The sequence below is a fragment of the Astyanax mexicanus genome, chromosome 2 (genome assembly GCF_023375975.1).
Source record: "Astyanax mexicanus isolate ESR-SI-001 chromosome 2, AstMex3_surface, whole genome shotgun sequence".
Classification (NCBI taxonomy): Eukaryota; Metazoa; Chordata; class Actinopteri; order Characiformes; family Acestrorhamphidae; genus Astyanax; species Astyanax mexicanus.
Window position 1 is genome coordinate 3,419,931 of NC_064409.1, and position 21,806 is coordinate 3,441,736.

General features: G+C 37.6%; 1 protein-coding gene across 1 annotated transcript; it reads right to left on the reverse strand.

Moving 5' to 3' along the window:
- Positions 1–2,293: 2,293 nt before the first annotated feature.
- Positions 2,294–20,607, reverse strand: copg2 (COPI coat complex subunit gamma 2). Its single transcript, XM_022671782.2, has 23 exons — positions 20,460–20,607; positions 18,178–18,230; positions 17,999–18,079; positions 17,821–17,892; positions 17,246–17,325; positions 17,075–17,150; positions 15,944–16,036; positions 15,754–15,840; positions 15,499–15,656; positions 14,658–14,791; positions 13,846–13,913; positions 13,401–13,589; positions 13,164–13,259; positions 11,913–12,156; positions 9,022–9,097; positions 7,303–7,406; positions 7,055–7,180; positions 6,799–6,867; positions 5,452–5,763; positions 4,369–4,466; positions 4,125–4,263; positions 3,144–3,242; positions 2,294–2,751 (listed from the first exon to the last, which is right to left on the reverse strand). Exons 1-23 carry the CDS (start codon positions 20,494–20,496, stop codon positions 2,621–2,623), a joined length of 2,622 nt encoding a protein of 873 aa, XP_022527503.1. The 5' UTR covers positions 20,497–20,607; the 3' UTR covers positions 2,294–2,620.
- Between the last annotated feature and the right edge of the window lie 1,199 nt (positions 20,608–21,806).

Consider the following 21,806-nt stretch of genomic DNA (forward strand, 5'->3'; position numbering starts at 1 on the left):
AAAATAAATCTAAGTTGAATCTTTTACACTCGTTTTGCTGCGGGGAGAAAGCGTGAACGTGAAAAGGGGAGTTGGATTCTGATAGAGAGCTAAAATTCAGCATAACACCTGAAAAACGAAGCATCATGCTGAAATTTTAACATACCGTATTTTTCGGACTATAAGGCGCACCGTATTATAAGGCGCACGATGAGTGAACGGTCTATTTTTAGTGTTAGTCCATACACAAGGCGCACTGGATTATAAGGCGCACTAAATGAAACTTTATTTATATCAGTAACAATAACTCTGAGCAATAAATCCTTCACAATATCTGTGAAAAATAACAACATCTCTGAGCAATAAATCAACAAGCACAGCAAGTACGTATTACTCCGCGATGCTCCTGACAACGGTAGCCGCAACGCTCCGACAGACCATAATATTATGTTGAAGCACAGCAAGTACGTATTACTCCGCGACGCTCCTGACAACGGTAGCCGCAACGCTCCGACAGACCATAATATTATGTTGAAGCACAGCAAGTACGTATTACTCCGCGAGGCTCCTGACAACGGTAGCCGCAACGCTCCGACAGACCATAATATTATGTTGAAGCACAGCAAGTACGTATTACTCCGCGACGCTCCTGACAACGGTAGCCGCAACGCTCCGACAGACCATAATATTATGTTGAAGCACAGCAAGTACCGCATTACTCCGCGAGGCTTCTGACTATAATAGCGTGTTGTGCCGAATTCGGTGAATAAAACGGTTTTAAAACAGAGATAAAGATTGGATAAGTTTCATTTCTGGATGAAGTGATTTCCAGCGCTGTTTGGATATAACTGTGGATTACAGGAGACTGGATTGATGGATTCTCTTTAGTCTGGACGCGTTTTGAAGGTAGGACCTGTGGCTGAGCGCGGGTGTGTGTTCGGGGGGTGGCGGCAGTGACCGGAGGTTACAAAAGGAGAGCCTTTTATTACTGGAAACATGCGCTCTGACGCAGCTCTAATTCATGAAACATACATCCTACAGTAAAAGCACAGTTCTGGAATCCGGAGAGCCAGACGGTTCGAATGGTGTATGACATGACCGCATTCGATGAAATATGGGCGAACGATAAACGCAAATATGAGAGTTATGAATTATTAAAATCATAACCAAGGCATATTTCGCCCTAAATGTTTATTTTCTGAAAGGATATTCCGCTAAATAGGCTAAATAGCTCAAAAGCAGAGATTCTAAGCTTTAAAATGGTATATTGGATGTCTATATTGAACCTGTAACTGTTCATAACTATTCAGAAACACAGCCAGTTATGAAATATTAAATATTTCTGGCCCGCCGGTGGGCCAGCGCGTGTTAAGAGGTTAACTTTACTTAGAAGTGGGCGCTAAAAAGAAACAGTTTGTGCTATTACCCCAGAACGGGTGGAAAGGAAAGTTTACCGGCACCTTGTTCTGGCCACGGAGCTACAGTGGAAACTAGCTACCCTGAGCCACAGCCGAGAGGCAGGCCGTAGTCAAAGGTAACCGCGCGCTAGCCCAAGAGGGGGATCTTTTTCTGGCGTGGGTGAGGAATTCTGCACAACAGAGCGCCGTGTATCACATAAAAATCGAGGTCAGTAAACACAAGCAAAATCCATACACAAGGCGCACTGCATTATAAGGCGCAATGACGATTTTTGGGAAAAAATAAGTATTTTAAGTGCGCCTTATAGCCCGAAAAATACGGTAACTAACATTCTATAAACAAAATATTACGTAATAAGAAGAATAAAGAAACTCCGCCCATGAAGCTGCTGCTGCTTCTGATGATGATGATGTCATGATGTAATAAATATCTTTAGTCTGCATAATCAACTAAAATGCAGAGTGAAACCGAAACTAAACAGAACAAATACAGTAAATACAATATAACAGATATTAAGCTTGGTGCAAACTCTGGTCTGGACTTTCAGGTGTGAAAACTCTAAAAAAAATAAAAAAAAAGGAATCTACTAAATCTGGCACTTAAAAGAGCAAGAGAAGTGACTCCTCGACTTTAAATTAAAGCACAGAGTTTGTTTAGCATGAACTGTAGAGCTCTAAAAGTGCTCTGAGCTCTCTGTTTAATGGATGTACACTATGGCAACTTATAAAATGAAAATATTTTTTTAATGGAATGCCATTTAACCTGTACATGACTTGTTTTAAATAAATAAAAAAAACAGCATGATGAAAATTCCTGTTATAATTAAAGTGTTTTTTGATGACTTTTTGGCCTCGTGTTTTGACTGACTCAATATGAATTAAGGACTACACAAGTGTTAATGTATTTGAGTGCTGTTTATTAGTTAATGTAAAGGTAAAGGTCATCTTGATTTTTCGACACAGTTGTTTTTACAGTGTGGAAAACACAGGAATACAACTAAGCTCTACGAACCATAGATGATTTAGTGAATGGTATCAGCTCAGGCTTTAGTTTATTGTTTTCCCCACTGAACAAACCAAGTTGAAAGTGAAAAGTGGAAAAAGATACAACAGAACAATAGAACATACATTATTTAGCACAGAAGAGGCAACATCTTTAAAACGTTTAAACATGCGAAGATCCGGTTTGATTGGCATGTGACCGGATCTAGCATTTTATCACTTTAACCCACAGACGCGAGGATGACATCGACCACGTTCTCGTCTGAACTCCGGACGGTCACCTGCATGGTGACGCCATCAGCGAGGGCGAGGCGAGCGCGCACCAACACGTCGTAACCCCCCCTGAACACACCTGCAGAAAAAAAAGGCAAAAAGGTGAAAATTTAGGTATACATGTGAAGTCTGCGACTCTTTTTGAGCTGCTGCTGATGCTGTAGCATCACAGCGCTAACGCTCAGATGAAAGTGCAGCGACTCGGTTATTATACATCAGCTCACAGACGCAGCCTTGTACTGATCCACATCACCCTAGGAGTGATAAAGGAAAAAATCGCCATATACTGTACCCACCCAGAGACAGATTAAGGACAACTGTGCTCTCTCAGGGCTCTGGCAGCTGATGACATGCTGCCGTATCCATCATAGCACACTATATATAGCACAGACTATTAGTACTGCTATGAAGAGCAATGGAAAATCTCCCCAAAGGCCAATAATTAAAAATAAAGCTGAGGTGAATCCTTACCAGCGAGGAAGAGGACGTGAGAGTTCTTGTTTTCTGGAACTTTGTCTGAGCGTTCACACGGCTGCATCCCCAAGAAGGTGATGATGTTGTTGACGGCCTCTGTGGAAATACATACAGGATACAGGTTATTAAAAAAAAATCCATCAGTACCAATGTTGAACTAAAGTGTATGAAGTGTAGGTTAAAAAATATGTTTTGATCAAAGAGAGCCTATGGTGCTGTGTGTGTTTCACAGACCCTTTAAAAGCTCCTACACAGAATGTAGAAGTTCTGGAGGGTTAGTGCTGGAGATAAAACTAAACTAGCTTCTTTTAATAGGTATATTATTCGCTTATACAGCTCTGTTCCAACCCTTTAACTATTTAAATGCTTACATAGACATTGAAATTTAAAATAAAAATAAAAAAACTACATGAATTTGCTGCTCACTGAATTAATCCTATTTACATTTTTAAATCAGAAATGGGTCTGGGCTCTTATGGGTTAATCTATCAGAACGTATTATTGTTTTACATACAGGGTTCATACATGTTTTAACCAATACATTTCATGACCAAACGATTTTTAAAACTTCATTGCAGACACGGAAAATAAAACCCAAAAATTATCTAAAACTACAATCAAAATCAATTATAGTAGGCCTAAAATAAATATGATAAAGTTGACACAATTTTTAATAATAAACTTAAATTACTGAATTAACTCTGAGATTATGTATTTGTTAGCTCAAAATAAATTTTCTCAGGGATAAACGGAGACAAAAAGACCAAATTTCCATGACTTTTCCAAAACTTTCTGGGTGTTTTTTATTTTTCCAAAACTTATCCAGGCCTGGAAACTGCTATTTTCAAATTACATGACTTTTCCAGGTTTTTCATGGCCGTACAAACCCTGTATATATTCAAGCGGTGTCATAAAACATACTATAATACATGCTATAATAGTTACAGCAGAATTAATAAGAACAAACATATCATTTACCCTCTAAAGTTCGGACTGAAGCCAGAGCAAAAGTCTCCTCCTTCTCAAACTCGTCTCCAACCTCCTCCCACGCTGCACCGAAATTGGGCTTCAGAACTTTCTGTATGTGATCCGCTACCGTCACCTCCAGATCCTCCAACTGCAGGAAGCACGAAGAACAGCACGGGCAGGATGAGGACTTTTAATATGTACTCAATAATTAGAACCAGTATTAAACACGGTTTTTAACTGTAGGTGTATGTACCACATATTCATCATCATAACCATCATCGTCTGGCTCGCCTGTGTTCGGATCACAATCCCGCACCAAGTATTTCATAGTACAGCTGAACGTGCAGGTAACTGAAAGGAAAGCATTGAAAAAGTGTTTATCTACTAAATTTTTATATATATCTGCAAAAATATGACCGAAAACATCATAAAATTTAAGCAAAAGTCCTAAAAGCAGATAAAAAGAACCCAGTTAAACAATTAAGACAAAAATATTATACTATATAGGTATGAGACCACTTCAGTTTCTGAATCAGTTTCTCTGATTTTGCTATTTATAAGTATATGTTTAAGTAAAATGAACATTGCTGTTTTATTCTATAAACTACAGACAACATTTCTCCTCAATTCCAAATAAACCTATTCCCATTTAGAGCATTTATTTGCAGAAAATGAGAAATGACCTCAAACAATGCAAAGAAAACAAGTTCATATAAAGTTTCATACAAAGAAATCAATATTTGGTGGAATAACCCTGGTTTTTAATCACAGTTTTCATGCATCTTGGCATCATGTTCTCCTCCACCAGTCTTACACACTGCTTTTGGATAACTTTCTGCTGTTTTACACCTGGTGCAAAAATTCAAGCAGTTCAGCTTGGTGGTTTAATGGCTTGTGATCATTCATCTTCCTCTTGGCCTTGGTCCTTGGTTCAGATGCAGCAAAACAAGCCCAAACCCTGATACTACCACCACCATGTTTTACAGATGGGATATTGTTCTTATGCTGGAATGTAGTGTTTTCCTTTCTCCAATCATAAGGCTTTTCATTTGAACCAAAAAGTTCTATTTTTGTCACATGCGTTGACAAAACATTCTTCCCAAAGCCTAGTGGCTTTCTCCTTGCAACCTGGTCATACACCCCACTGTTATTCAGTGTTCTCCTGATGATACACTGGCCTTCAGTTGCTTAGAAGTTACCCTGGGGTCCATTGTGACCTCACTGACTATTACACGCCTTGCTCTTGGAGTGATCTTTGTTGGTGGATCCCCCCACGCCCCTATACTACCAAGTAAAATACTGTAGTATCATATTTGTTAATAAAATAATGTATAACCTGCTGTGGGGTCATCGTCAGGTAGCCGGACCAGTGTGTAGCAGGAGCCGGGCTGGCTGTAGGGCAGGTTTTGTGCAGGAACATGGTGCACCACTTCATAGGACTCTGAGGGCTCCATCTGCACCAGCACGCGCTGCAGCAGCTGGTCGTTTAGAGTGTTTGTGCAGTCGAACTGGAACACCAGGTGAGCAGCGAACGTGTGTTTAATGCAGCGAACCACGTACTCCGTCTCAGCCTCCGTCAGCTGGACCGGCTCTGAAGACTTGAACAGAGGACCCAGAGACTCGAACTCGGGGATGGCAGCAAGTTGCTCTGAGAGAACCAAGATAAAACACAGTTTAAAATTAATAAACTAATTTATTTATACAGCTGAGAACTTCTCATTCAATGTTTTTCTTCATATCTTTATTTTTACATATTTTCTACATTGTACATTGTAGAATATTAAAGAAATGTAAATATTTAAGGGACACATATGGATTTAATCCCACTGATCTAAACCTGATGAACTGAGATGGTGATTTGAGGTGATTTAATTGGGATGAGCTGGAGCAGCAACTATTGTTCAGCACCTCCAGGAACTCCTTCCTTCAAGATGCTGAGAAAACTATTACATGTGACCCTCCCTCATGAAGACACTGAGATTAAAATCTCTTCAAGAGTGTGCTCAACGATAAATCTAAAGTATAAAACATATTCTAGTTTATTTAACACTTTTTCGCATGTGTTTCTTTATATCTTTAATAATTTGTTAAATATTACATTTAAAATGTAAAAAAACCCACAAAACCAAACTATTGACTGCTACAGTACTTGTCACTCACTTTTTTATATATTAAATAATATATTATAATATATTACATTACATGATATTATATTACATTACATTACATTACATGTTTAATATATTTTCCTTATCTTTAGCATAACAGATTTTGAAAACAATACACATATTATGCTATATATTGCGTTTAATTTATTTAATAATGTGTTAATAATATAGGGTGAAGGAATATCCCTACATTTTGTATTAAATTAATAATGTGGTGTAAAATGAATGAATATGACTTTTTGCTGACTGCTTTTGTATATCACTATTGGAGAAGCTATAATATATATTACATATAGTCTTCGATATTAAATTACAAACTAAAACAAAATCATAATAAATGAGAAAAAACACACTGAATGAAAAGAGATGTGTCCAAATATTTGACTGGTACTGTATGTTTATAACAACAACAGTATCTATAAATATTGAACTTGCCTAACTTTTCCCCCCCAGTGATTTTTTAACTAAAAAGCAGTTAAAATGCTGAGAATATCTGTGAGCTGTGATCTGCTTACCTTGGTAAATATCTTGGCGGGAAGGTGCAAGTTTTTCTGGGAGCTTGCTCGTAGCCACTGGAGCAATTTCTATTACACAGGAGAAAATATATAAAAAAAATAACATTAATATGATATAAAAATGTCAAATAAAACAGATTTCTAAGTTTTATGCAAGATGCTTCTAACTTTTTTTAAACAGATATTGGAGTAAAATACTGAATTAATTCACTGCATGGTTGAAATCTGAATGATATATTAAGGAAAACAAACCTACCTGTTTTCTGCTCTGTGATTGGTGCAGAAGCGAGAGGAACGGTTTTCATATCAAACGGTTTCTCTGAAGGCTCGAGTGTATACTGGTGGAGTGATTTCTCCAGACCAGGAACAGAGACGGACAAACCTAAGCACAAAACAAAATAATTAACATTAAAAATAAATAAAATCTTTCCTCCTTTGACCTTTTCTATTATTATAATAACAATAAAGTTAATCAAAGTTAATCCAGTGCATTAGGAAACATACCATTAAAGATGTAAGCAGCATTCAGGGCCTTCTGCTTCTGTTGCAGGACATTCATGTAGAATGTTGCTCTGTCCCTCACTTCATCATCACTATCCATCATACACCTGCAACAGAAAAAACATGTTAAACAACCCGAGTTATTTCTTTCTACAGGTCAAACACACACTTTCTCTCAGATTATCAAGATAAAACAGGATTTTAGGAGCAACTTATGAGCTTTTAATATTAATGTTAATATCCAGCATGGGGCTATATCAGGGTTTCCGCCACGTTCATTTCAGTGCGGCGGTCCGCCACGCCTTCGTTCTTCCCCGCCACCCTTCGTGAAAATTCGGAGCCCGGCGTTTTTCCCGCGCTTGATCAGCGTTGCCCCGCCCTCTCTCGTTTCTGACACTGGAATTTGATCATCTCGACAGGACACCGGCTGTCAAACTGGACAACTGAATCCGAGGTATGTGGCGCTGAAATGATGTTTTTTTATATTTGTGAACAAGTTGTTGAACATTGTTCAAGGGTTATATCGGTAATATGTTGTAGACGTAGCCTACACAACACGGCTGGTTTCGCATGTTGCATCTATTTCGGGAGGCTACAGGTGAGGGCTTCTCTAGCCGTAATTCCTAAACGCACAGCTGTGTTCCAGTCCTGCACATGTAGCAGGGTGGCCGCGGGTCCTTAAAAAGTCTTAAATGGTATTAAATTTCATTTTTGTCAAATAAGGCCTTGAAAAGTCTTATTTTGTCTTAAAATTTCAACCAAAATGTCTTAAATTTGCCGGAGCTAAATTTAGGGGGGAATAATTCCGTCAGCCATGTGTTGAACTTCGGGGGTGGAAATCGGTAGTTAGTCATGCAGTGCCAACATAACGCGCGCGCGAGAGAGAGAGTGTGAGTATAGGACACAGCGAGAGAGAGAGACTGAAACATAACGCGAGAGAGAGAGAGAGAGCGAGAGCGCGCCTGTAAATAGCGAGAGAGAGAGACTGAAACATAATGCGAGAGAGAGAGAGAGAGAGAGAGAGACTGAAACATAATGCGCGCGCGAGAGAGAGAGATGAATTAAACAGTGATTAAACAGCTTCAACTTACGCAGGTGTCCACTCAGGCTCACTCACCTGGTGGAGTGAAAATCACGCTATGTTTCTGTTTCTGGAGCTGTCATAAAGCAAGGATGTAGGGCCCTAGAATAGAGGCACCCTAGAACAGCTCTGTGATGCATTTGTTTTCACGGTCCAGTAAACATTTTATTGTAATTAAATTAAAGATTAAAGATATTATTTGTCTGTTTTAATAAGCACAATTTTTAATTAAATTCAATAATATTTTTTATTTTATTTACTCATTCTCACATTTAAAATACCTAATACAGATAAGAGCGAATAAATAATACATATATATTAAATATATTAAATTGAATTTGGTTTTGTATAAAGTTTAATTGTGTATACTGTACAGTGAGAAAATTGTAATGTTTGTGTCTCGTATTGTGTCTTGTGCATTCACATTTGAAGTTTTCAAGCAGCTAGATTAAACGTAAACAATTAATAGTTTTTTTTATTTTAACGTATATGATCTTGCGAGTTGGTCTTAATTTTCTTTGGAAAAGGGTATTAAAATATAAATTATCGGTTCCCAACCGGGGGGTCCTGCCACCGCACCTTCAAGGAAATCCTGGGGGAAACCCTGTATATTAATGCTATTTTCTCTCATACAAGTTTACCTCTGCATCAGGACCAGAACACTGGGCAGCAGGTCATCATTCTGCGCTCCAAACTTGGCCAAGGCGCTCACAGCAGCTTCAGGAAAGAAGAAAAAATATATATTCATGTTTCAAAAGGTTTGCAGATGTAGTATAGAGGTACAATACTGATAAAAGGTTTTAGAACACTCCTATTTTTCCCCTTTATTTTTTATTCTTTTTTTTATTATTAATTATTTTTTTATAATTTTATTTACATTTTCTCCAAAATTTTCAAGCCAAATTACCCAACCCGCTTATTAGGACTTCCCCTATCACTAGTGATGCCCCCCAACACACCAGGAGGGTGAAGAATAGCACACGCCTCCTCCGAAACATGTCAGACTCCGCCTCTTTTTGAACTGCTGCTGATAGCTTTAGCATTGCCAAGTAGCATCACAGCAGTGCTAACACTCGGAGGAAAGCGCAGTGACTCGGTTCTGATGCATCAGCTCACAGACGCAGCCTTGTGCTGATCCACATCACCCTTTAGAGTGATGAGGGGAAAGAGCGCCATTTACTGTACTGTACCCACCCAGAGAGAGTAAGACCAATTGTGCTCTCTCAGGGCTCCGGCAGCTGATGACAAGCTGCATTACCACGATTCGAACCAGCGATCTCCCGATCATAGTGGCAGCGCTCAGCCCACTCCAGTCAATAACCACAAATGGCACAAAAATCCAGTGTACCAAGTAAATGTATTATTTAAAAATTGGTAAAATTATATTGCAAAAGAAGCTTACAGACATGAAATTTATACAAAAAAGGTGAATGTTGACACCCTCTCCACATGGCAAGGAATCAAGGAGTGCATTTAACCAGAAAGTAGTGTGCATGTTTTGCTATGGATTCCTGGTTGAATGATATGTTTAGAATGGCGAAATGCACATCTGATCTCTATGCAGTTACTCAGTAAAAGCAAAACTATATAATATTTATAACATGCATTAATTTTGAGAAACACAAAATAAATCATAAAAACTATTTGCAAAAACACCAAAAAATGTGATTTTATTGCTAAACAATTATTTATTAAGTCAGTGAAAGCATTGTTTACCAGGCCAACTACAACACAGTCACTCTAGAAAAATGCCCCCCTCTGCCTTAAAGCCTCTCAACTCTTTTTTAGCCACATCATTATAAAGTTTTGCCTTTTCTTGTATCCCAGCTCAAGTGGAGCTCGAGCTGCACGTGGCTCAGGTGAGTCATAAAAGCTTGGACTGTGTGCAGTGTGTTTAAAACCTTAATGAAAGGCTGAATAATAAATAAATGCTGTAAACTCCTCAAGCAAACAACTCTACTATAACAGCTTCACGTCTAAACCAGATTCTGGCCAAATTCTGAGCTAACAATCCAACTGAATAAAGCTTGGAACAGCGGCTGGGATCAGTATAAATCACAGTTTAATCTGACATTTTAAAACGATGAGGTAATACTGTTTTTCTGCTTAGGGTCATGTCCTTATAATCAAACAAATCCACTGAAATGCAGGGCAGTTTATCTCAGTTTATACATTTAAACATGGCTGTATAAACATGTTTTTAAATATATTAAAAGAGCAAGCACCAAGCAAACCTTGTAAGCTGGCTAGCTAGATATATAAATAAAAATATCAATAAATAAATTATGCTTAGATAAAAAATAGACTATATAAATGCACGTTAGTTTCCTCAGTGTCATTATGAGACATCAGTAGTAAATACAGGAGGAAGGAAAATGAGCTACAATTCCTACTGGAGATGCGCAGCTTCTTGCAGGGTTCTGTCTGTCTGCATGTCTTTCTGTCTTACTCTCGCTCTGTCTGTCAGCCTGTCTTTTGCTCTGTCTGTCTCTCAATCTTTGTCTGTCTGTGTCAAACTCTGTCTGTCCTTTTGCCTTTTGTTTTGTCTCGTCTGTCTGTCCTTCTCTCGCTCTGTCTGTCTGTCCTTCTCTTGCTCTGTCTGTCTGTCTTTCTCTCCTGCTCCGTCTGCCTGTCTTTCTCTCTCGCTGTCTGTCTGTCTGTCTGTCTTTTTCTCTTGCTCTCTCTATCTTTTTCTCACTGTCTGTCCGTCTTTCTCTCGGTCCATGACTGCCTTTGTCTGCTTATTGCTCTGTCTGTGTGTGTGTCTCACATTCTGTCTGTCTGTCTGTCTGTCAATCCATGTCTGTCTGTGTGTCTCTCTCTCTCACCGTCAGTCTTTCTTCCTCTCGATCTGTGTGTCTGTCTGTGTCTCTCTCTCATGCTCTGTCTGTGTGTGTATGTCACTTGCTCTGTCTGTCTGCCTTGGTCTCTCTCTTGATCTGTCTGTCTGCCTTGGTCTCTCTCTTGATCTGTCTATCTGCGTGTCTCTCTATCTCGCTCTGTCTTTCTCTCTTGCTCTGTCTGTCTATCTTTCTCTCACTGTCTGTCCGTCTTTCTCTTGGTCCATGGCTGCCTTTGTCTGCTTATTGCTCTGTCTGTGTGTATGTGTGTCTCACCGTCAGTCTGTCTTCCTCTCACTCTTGTCTTTCTCTTGATCTGTGTGTCTGTCTGTGTGTCTTTCTCTCTTGCGGTCTGTGTGTGTATGTCACTTGCTCTGTCTGTCTGCCTTTGTCCCTCTCTTGCTCTGTATGTTTGCATGTCTCTCTCTCTCGCTGGCTCTGTCCCTCTGTCTGTATGTATGTGACTTTCTCTAGTTCTGTCTGTCTTTGTCTCTCACTCTCTCTGTTCATCTGTATCTCTCTCTCTTATTTTGTTTGTGTCTGTCTGTCTCTCACTCTGTGTCTCTCTGTCTCATTTGGACTTTAGTGATTAAGTGGTGTATATGTTAGAGTATCAGTGTGAACTAGCTATCAGGGTCTTGTTGGTGAGTATAAATAATTCAGAATCAGCTACACGTTCAGAATCAGCTCACCTGCACGGACTGCCTCGCTCTCCAGCACCACGCGGTTGAAGATGAAGCGGATGTATTTAGACGGAGACGGGGTGCGAGGACCCTCCTTCCCCAGCAGGTGCAGAATCTTGGTGGCGAGGACGGTGTGCTCACAGTCCTCAATAAACTCACACAGGTGAGCCAGACCCGTCTCTTTACTCTCAGGATTCTCCTCAATGATGCTGATAATGCAGTCCACTATAGCACGCTTATACTCGAAGCCTCCCTGCAGAACACAGCACAAGAGAAAAGGTCAGTAATTGGTTTAAATTGTGTTAATGTAAGATTTTTAGCTTTAAATACTGCTGTATTTATATTATATCTATGCTTTACTGGAAGAATTATTTTATTTCAGACGACTTTTTACTTCTACTCTCTCTCATCTTATCTAATTATCTATTAGCCTCGTTATCTCGTTAGCCAAGTATCTCCAAAATAGCAATATTACAGGACAAAGACGGTTTATTTTAGGTAATTTTTATTTAGTTCATTAAAAAATTTTTGGCACAGTGTAAGGGACAGTTTTTCTGTTCAAATTACGTAGTAAAATAAAAATAGACAAAAATGGATACTTGTTTTTCATTGGACAGCATTGGCTGAAACAGGAAGCCTAGTGCATCCCAAATAATATTTACTAACATTATTGTCATTCTGGCTTTTAGAAAAATATATTTTGTACTTTTATACTTTAAGTAGTTTTAAAATCAGTACTTTTACACTTTTACTTAAAGCTCCACTAGGTAGGATTGAGATTTTGTGCTCATGGGCTCCCCCTACAGTTGCAGAGTGTAATAAATGTTTCAGGTGGATTAGTTTCTCTTTCTCGTTTTCTGGCTTTCACAGACACATTCAGTCTCTTTCAGATTCTGCCAGAGTGTCTGTATGTTAGTTTGTAAAGAATGAACCAGTAGTCCTTGTAGAACTGTTAGAACTAAAGGTCGGAAAGCAGGTCGCAGTTCTCGCGAGCGTAGGCAGTGGCCGCATCGGAAAACGTACAGAGTCTGGTTTGAGCTCAGAGGAGCTCCGGCACAGACTATTACACCTCAATGCAGCGCTGCATCTATCTAGTGGGGCTTTAAAGAGTAGAAAGCTTGAGTTGATACTTCAACTAAAATACAGAAGTAATTTAAACCCTATAGAATTATCTATACTTCTACCTACTGAGTAATGAATGTGAATACTTTTCACACCTTTGACTACAAATCATTTTTTTTCCATCAAATCAACACTTACATCGTCTCTCAGCATGTTGGACAGAAAGTTCATCATCACACTGTGTTTTCTGGGATACTTCTGGCAAAGAGCACTGATGGCCTGGACCACAACCACCTGAAAAATCATACACACACACACACACACACACACACAAGCGTCAGCTGAACAACTCAAACACTGAGCGAGTAAAATGCATGTATAGAACATGCAACATATGCATATAAATGTGTTAAATCTTGTGACAAGTTTAAGCACCTTAAACTCATCCGATATCTCTGAGACGAAGGAGGAGATCTGCTTCATGAGGCGGTCCACGCTGCTCTCACTGCCGGTCTTCAGCAGGGTGGTTATGGCCAGAGTAGCAATGCTGCGGTTAGAGTCTGTGATCAGATTCTCCAGGTCCAGGTTACAGGCAGTCACAGCAGAGGGGTGCTTCATTGCCACCTAGTGAACATAAGGAAAATTACAGTGATTATAATAAAAAGCCTGGTGGACCTTTTTTGTATTTTTTTACACCCATTTTTGTCTTATTTGGGATACTGGGATCTCTTCATCTACTTTTAGTGAAATCCGATGATGAGACAATAAATTAATAAAGACAATTATAAAGGGTTCAATCATTTTAAGTATGACTGTATATACACAAAAAAAATATGTTCTAATTTGTTAAAAAAATGAATAGTACGGAGAGAATACTCACTTTATTGAGAGTCCTCACAGCTGCATAACGCAACGCTGCCTTGGGTGAGCTACAAAAGAGCTGGAGCACTGATAAAAAAAAAAAACACCCAAAAAGATAATATAATGTGAAAGATGATTAATAAATAAATGTATATCATATTTTTCGCACTATAAGGCACACTTAAAATCCTTTAATGCTTCCAAAAATAATCAGTGCGTCTAGCACTGCTGGAGCAGCATTAGCATTATCTGATAACCGGGCTAAGCGTTAGCTCTTTCGACATTCAGAGGCGAGTACATTGGACTGTAGTCTGCATGTTCACTGTGTTAAAACAAGGTACGTGGAACAAACCGCTAGCTAATATAGCCCTGACTTACCGGAAAACACTCAGGGTTCCTCAGTGTGGTGCTGTCGAGTGCCATTTATTAGTGCTAAACGTGGCTTGTGCTAGCGGTTAGCTGCTAATGCTGCACCACCCAGTCTTAGTGGAAATCTGAAAATCTAAGCTTACTGTGAGAAAGAAATGCTTTAATCACCCAAATAAACTGTTTTCAGGAGAGAAATAGATTAACATCCAGCGCTTTTTAAGAATTACAGTTTTGTTTACGTTGCTAAGCTTTACTTTACTGAGTCACCACCACCCAGATAAATTTGAAGGAAACATGGCAACACCCCTGTTCCTTACTAGTATCACATAATGTGCCTTATATAGGTGTGGCTTTAGTAAGAAAATAGAGCAGAAAATAGACGTTTAATGATGCACCTTATAATCTGGTCCGCCTTAAAGTGTGAAAAATATGGCAAGACCAAAGAACAAGTAAAACACCAACCAGAAACAGCAGGGGCCAGCTCCCGGGCAGTGCAGTTGGGCATATGCACTATAGCAGAGGCTGCTTCATACACCACCATCTCGTGCTTGTTCCTCAAACAGCTCTCAATAAAGTCAAACAGTGGACTATCATGTCTGTAAGAGATTACACAAAACACACAAGTGACTGACAAGCCTGTTAAATATATGTTATGCTCAATGCACAACTCAAAAAGGATGAAAATAACACATCTGAATTATTATATTGTTGATGATTATGGCAGTTGAGTACTTTTGGCAGTGTGGGCAGTGTGCCAAGTCCTGCTGGAAAATGAAACCATCACTGATCATCAGTAAATTTTACATTTCATTGGTAAATCAAGGGAGCAGAGTCTGGAGGAAGAGTGGAGAGACACACAGTCCAAACCGCTCGAGGTCTAGTGTGAAGCTTCCACCAATCAGTGACGGTTTGGAGAGACATGTCATCTGCTGGTGTTGATCCACTGTGTTTTATTATCAAGTCTAAAGTCAGTGCAGTTTTGTTTTCCCACAAAATCTTACAGCACTTCATGCTTCCCTCTGCTACTGACAACCTTTATGGGGTTGCGGATTTCATTTTCCAGCAGGACTTGGAACACTGCCCACACTGCCTAAAGAAAAGTCTATTATTCACATTTTCTGAGGCACTGATTTTTGGGTTTTCATTGGCTCTAAGTCATAATTATCAACAATAAAAGAAATACGTGCTTAAAATAGATCACTCTGTGTTTAATACATCTATATAATGTACAATTTCACATTTTGAACTGATTTCAATGATTTCATATTTTTTTTTGGATGCACTAGTATTTATGCATACATACCCTCCCTCAGTCTCCTCCAGCAACTTGCTGGCAATGCGAATCAGCATGCAGTAGGCAAAGGGAGACTTGAGGCCTGACTTGGTGAACTTATTGAGCATTTTCGTCACAGCGAGACGGTCATTCTTACGCAGATGATAGAGTAAACCCAGGGCATGGTACTATAAAAAAAAAACACAACAGGTGAAAAAACCTTTTATACAAAAAAAAAGAGAAACAACACTATAGAGTCAGTTAATTACACCACATTACACCAACCTGCACCATGATGTTATCACTGGAAGCTGCCTCCTGAGCTTCGTTGACCCAACGCTTCACTACGTCATAGCTCATCTTCACCATATGCTGAAGGGGGAGAGAAAACACAAGATTATTTTAGCTAAAAATATCAATACAGCACAATGTGACTTGCATCTAAAATTAAAAGTTTTCAAATATGTGTTCTTACCAGAGAGGAGACCAGAGCAGAGCTGGAGACACTGGCCACCTTGTCCACAATAGCCTGCTTCATATATCTCTCAATGGCCTGCAGCATGGTGGTCTATTGGATAAAGAGATTAATAGAATACCTAAGTTTAAGTTGTATCTTTGTATTTTTTCCTACATCGTAAATTAATAGTAAAGTGATCTATCAGACTATGAAGGAATATATAAGGAATCATGTAGTAACTTGAAATTGTTAAACAAACCAAAATACTCTGTGAAGAAGCATTTAGATGTTCTTATCTGAGGTACTGTTAACTTGAGGTTTCTGAGGCTGGTAACTCTGATAAACTTATCCTGTACAACAGAGAGAACTCTTGAAGGGAGTTCTTCCTTTCCTGATGAGAGCCAGTTTCATCATGCAATGTTTTCGATGACTTTGATGTGATTTGCTTCTCATAATCTGGATTAGAACTTCGAGCTCAAATCAAGCTATTCACTGTATACCTGTAACTCTAGCTCTTCGCTACTTTACTTTAACTGATGCTCTCATACACTTTATTAAGAGGCAAGAAATTCAAGTAATTAACTCTTGACAAGTTCAGCACAGCTGTTAACTGAAAGCCTGAATTCCAGGTGACTCTACCTCATAAAGCTGACTGACAAATGTAGCAAAGATGTGCAAAACTGTCTGTATATAAGCAAGAGGAGCTTCTTTGAAGAATATAAAATATTTACTTTACTAAAAGCAGCACTAGGTAGGATTTCCTTGATTTTTGATCTTTTTAAGAAGTAAAATTACAGCTCATCTGAGCTCAAACCAGCCCAAGTTTTCCGAGGCGGCCACGAGAACTGCGACCTGCTTTCCGACCTTTAGTTCTAACAGTTCTACAAGGACTACTGGTTCATTCTTTATAAACTAACATACAGACACTCTGGCAGAAGCTGGAAAGAGACCAAATATGTCTGTGAAAGCCAGAAAACGAGAAAGAAACTAATCCGCCTGAAACATTTATTACACTCTACAACTGTAGGGGGAGCCCACGGGAACAAAATCTTAATCCTACCTAGTGGAGCTTTAATTTAAGGAGCATCCAAATTTTGACTGGTGCCCATATAGTGTGTAGTACCTATTGTAATTGTAATAAGCACTCACATCAGTGATCCTGCAGAGAGCTCTGATGGCCGGGCCTCTGTACACATCCTCCTTACCAGTCATGTCTTTGGTGAGACTAAAAAAAAAACAGATTTGTTTTAATGCAAGCTGATAATGAAAAAATAACAATTCTATAAATTATAACTATAAATCACTCAGCTCTTATATTACCTGCTTGTTACAATGATGACATCCTCAGAGATGTTGGCCATCTCTTTTATGGTCAGGTAGCACATCCTTCTCAGGGTTTGCTATCAGAATAGAAATCAGGTTAAAAGTGATTTAGTAAAAAAATATAATTAGACCTTTAATACAGACATAAATCTTTAGGATTTCTATTAAAGTGTTACATAAAAACATGTTTGATAAGAAATGTTAATTTTAAAAAGAGAATATTATACAATAGTGAAGTAAATCTGCAACCTGTCAAAATTTGTCAAAATACGATAAAATAAAAAATATAAAACTAAAAACTCCTGAGGTTAATTTTGAAATCAATATTTTCATTAATACAAATCAAACATTTTATGTCTTTCAAACCTTACATTTCCTTACAGTCAAACATTTATGTCTAGAATTTTAGGTATTTTATGTCAGAATGTAAATTATATAATTGTATTTTTCTGCAGAGAAAAATGTGTTTTGTTCCACCTACACCTGTAGCCCAATACTGCCCAATGCTTGTTAAGGGGTTATTCGACTGAAAAAACAATTCCAAACACATACGTAAATATATAAATACTTACATCATTTGACTGGAACAGCCTGGTCATGGCAAAGAAAGCTTCAGTGGCCTCTGTAGTCCCAAAGTGCTCACCCTGCGGACAGGAAAGATATTTAGTTAAAGAGAATACAAGAAGAGCCCAATGAACAAAGTCATACAACGTAGGTGTAATCTGTGTATTGGTGTATAATAGCACAGACCTGGTTGAGCAGGTAGATGATTTTTGTGAGGATGTGCAGACATCTCCGTGGGTTAATTGGGGTCTCATTGAAGATGCGAGCCTTAAAAACAAACACATAAGGTTAGATTGATCACACATGACCACAAAGTTCTGACAGTCACATTGAGAAAAAACGTCAGTGCTCAGTATGCTCCTCACCTCTTGCAGTACAGCACTCTTCTCCAGATGCTGAAATGGGTTGGAGCCACTTCCTATAAATACAATTAAAGTGATTATGAACAGATAAAATTTTGAGAATCTGACTGCAATGCAACTTTTTACTGCCTATACTTGCAGAGTCATACCCACTTTAATTCTTCCTACAAATGTGAACTTTAAAGAATGTTACGCACCAATTCACTTGCACAGCCTCAAGCTTATATACCTCTATACTAGGGGTGGGCAATATTATATCGGACACAATATATCATGACACAGAAATATCATGATATTAAAAATCCATATCGTGATAATAGGGCTGTTCTGTCTTAAAAGTAGTCTAATGTGAAGCTTTAGGTGTATTTATTGTAGAATTGTTTTAGTTTGCAGTTTATATGCACGCACTACAGATTCTGCAATATTATTTGCTACTTTAATGCTATATTATTTATTTTGCCATATTATGATTATTCTGTTCTACTATTATACTATATTCCTGAAATGAATGAATTATTTTAGTTTTCCTATATTACCAAGTATATCCTTATTGCAAAAATACCCTGAAATATTGTGATATTATTTTAAAGCCATAATCGCCCACCCCTATTCTATACCTATATTTGCACTACTATTTATACAAGTTCTGTTTATACTGGTACCGTCATTCCCACTTTATTCCCCCATCACTATTGCATTTGAACTATTGTTTTGTGTCTCTTGTTTCACCTATGTCTATCTATATCTGTGACCTTGTTGTATTGTGCATTTAGTGTCTCTCATTCTTTTATATTCATAATTTTATTTTCTGTACTTGCTGCAATTTTTGCATAGGAGAGTAACTCAATTTCAATTCTCTGAATGTCCTGTACATATGCAATATTAACAATAAAACTACTTGACTTCACTTGTGTGTTCCATATACAATTTAGTTACAGCATAAGTACAAAGACAGTATGCGGTCTTAAATAAGATGCTGGTGCTTTTGTTAATGAATGGGTAAGAAAAACAAGATTAATCGATTATCAAAATATTAACTGCAACTTCGCAGTGTAACAGTAGAGAGGAAATGTTAGAATTAAATATTTTAGGAAGATCTTAATGTTGATGAGTTGTATGTGACTGTGTACAAACTATTTGCAAAAAGAATGCATTGTGCAAATAATATTACATAAGTCATTATATTTACATTAATTTTATTTAGTATTACTTTGTTTTATTGTGAAGTTGTTTTTGATACAAACAAGTTTAATAAACAAACATTTTGCAAGAATTATGTTCTTTATTGTATTAATTCTATCTAAAACCAAGGCAAACGTATAGCTGTGAAATTCAGTAAAATGTGATTCTTTGCTATACAAGGTTGTAGAATAAAAAGCTGGGAAAAGAAGCTTATAGGCAGAGTTAACAGAAAATGTGTTCTATTAAAAATATCAAGAACGAACAGTGTGGCAGAAAAAAACAATGTTGTTGGGGACTGATAAAGTCTCTGATAAATTACAGCATTAATATACACATTATTTGTAGTTGAATGTGTAATATGTGTAGTATGTAAACTTGTTTTTGTGACTTGTTTTTAGATGTGAGAGGGTGTCAGACTTTAGTCTGTTTAAGGTTTTTTTTTTTAAGTCTTTTTAAGGTCGTGTACTAGTGTATGAACAGCATAATCTAACTTGGTTAGTGTGACACGACTAAAAGTGACAACATCCTATTTAGTTAGCTACGTGGCTGCTTTTAGACCTAGCTAACCTAAGCTAACTAAATACACTCAGTGTTTATATAGCTATATAAATGAAAATTTAGCTTACTTTATTTTAACATTTAACTAAACAGACTCCAGTTTATCACAGATATAATTTAGAAATCTAAACTTAATTACGCCAGCTAGAGTTTAACCATTTAACGTTAACTTAGTTATTAGCGTTAGCTAACTTAGCTAAGGTTCTACCTCAGCTGATGCTGTCCTACGTTAGCTAGTTAGCTTAGCTAGCTAAATAGAGGCAAAATGAAGACTTTATGAATAAAACAGACACACTACTGGTAGACTACTGTTACATACAGTAAGAGAAGAGTTTTAACGACACTTAACTAACCTTATATAGCTAATTATTTAGCTAAAACAGGTAACAGCTAACATTTTAGCCGCTAATATGGTTGGCTAACGTTGGCTAACCTAGCTGGGCTAGTCCAGTCAGACTCACTGCACACTAACCGCTAAATAAATGTCCATAAAGCAGCGTTTCTGCTCTTAATAAACCCGTATAAAGACTGAAACTCGCTCTTACCGGCCTCCTCGTCCTTCTTGTCGAATTTTTTAATCATGTTGGGAATGTTCCTGCAGACTCTGACAGACTGAAGTCTACACACCGCAGATCCTCCACGTCAGCGCCTGCACTCTATCCTGTACGTCGACACGGAAAAATGGCAGCGCCACTGACTGCTTTACAAAATAAAAGTCCTCGTTCTCACCTCATAAGAGTCTCCCTACTTTATTACTGCCTATTTTGTAAAAATAGCTCTTATATATTTATATAAGAGACCACGTAATAATGATGAGTTTCTTTGATTTTACCAAACTGAAAACCGCTGGAATATAATCAAGAGGAAGATGGATGATCACAAGCCATCAAACCAAACTGAACGGCTTGAATTTTTGCACCAGGAGTAAAGCAGCAGAAAGTTATCCAAAAGCAGTGTGTAAGACTGGTGGAGGAGAACATAATGCCAAGATGCATGAAAACTGTGATTAAAAATAGGGTTATTGTTCTAGTCTTTTTCTAGTTATTATGATGAAAATGTGAATGTGCTGCAGTAGAGAGTAACAGCAGCAACACCATATTGCTCTGCTTTAATACAGACAAAGACTTTGGAAATTGATGTTTTTCAAAAACTCCATTTCCAAAGCTTTTTTTTTTTATTTCCATTGTTAAATGAATTGTTTGTTGAAAACCATCCCCTCTTTTTAAAACAATTTATATATATATATATATATATATATATATATATATATATATATATATATATATATATATATATATATATATATATTTTTTTTTTTTTTTTTTTTTTTTTTTTTACAATATAATTTTACAATACTCCTTACTAATATTTTCTTGTTTTTAAAATACATTTTCTCAGTTTTAGGTCATTTGTTTTGCTTAAAGGCCTTAACATTTTTACACTGGATTTTGCAAAATTTTCAGTGTTCTTGACTGGACCTGAAGAACTTAAATGGCAAAATTAACAGAGAAAAATTGGGTATTCTAAAACTTTTGACTAGTAGTGTACATGTATGAATATAAATGATACATTTATTAAGCTAATTAGGTCCTGAAGAATAGCATGTTGGAGTAAGGTGTTGTTCCCCTTTTAAAAGTATCTAATTAGCTACAATCTCTCAAAATGAACAGATGTAATAAGAAAATTAACAAGATAATTAAATTGTGGGGACAACTTAGGCATTATTATTTTTTACATCATGTCACATTACATATAAGGCCTGGACGATATGGCCACAATATAAAGCTCTGAAAAAATAAAAGAGCACTTAAAAATGATGAGTTTCTTTGATGAGTTTCTGAACTGCTTGACTTAGAGTGGCATAACATTATCCAAAAGCAGTGTGTAAGACT

Bases quoted from the DNA above. Each gene is read 5' to 3' on its own strand.
- copg2 (XM_022671782.2), bottom strand. From the start codon at position 20,496: ATGATTAAAAAATTCGACAAGAAGGACGAGGAGGCCG. The intron at 17,893-17,998 runs GTCTGTGCTATT...TCCTGTCCGCAG, and splicing joins TCATCTACCTGCTCAACCAG to GGTGAGCACTTTGGGACTAC. The intron at 13,590-13,845 runs GTGAGTATTCTC...TATGTTCACTAG, and splicing joins CTGTGAGGACTCTCAATAAA to GTGGCAATGAAGCACCCCTC.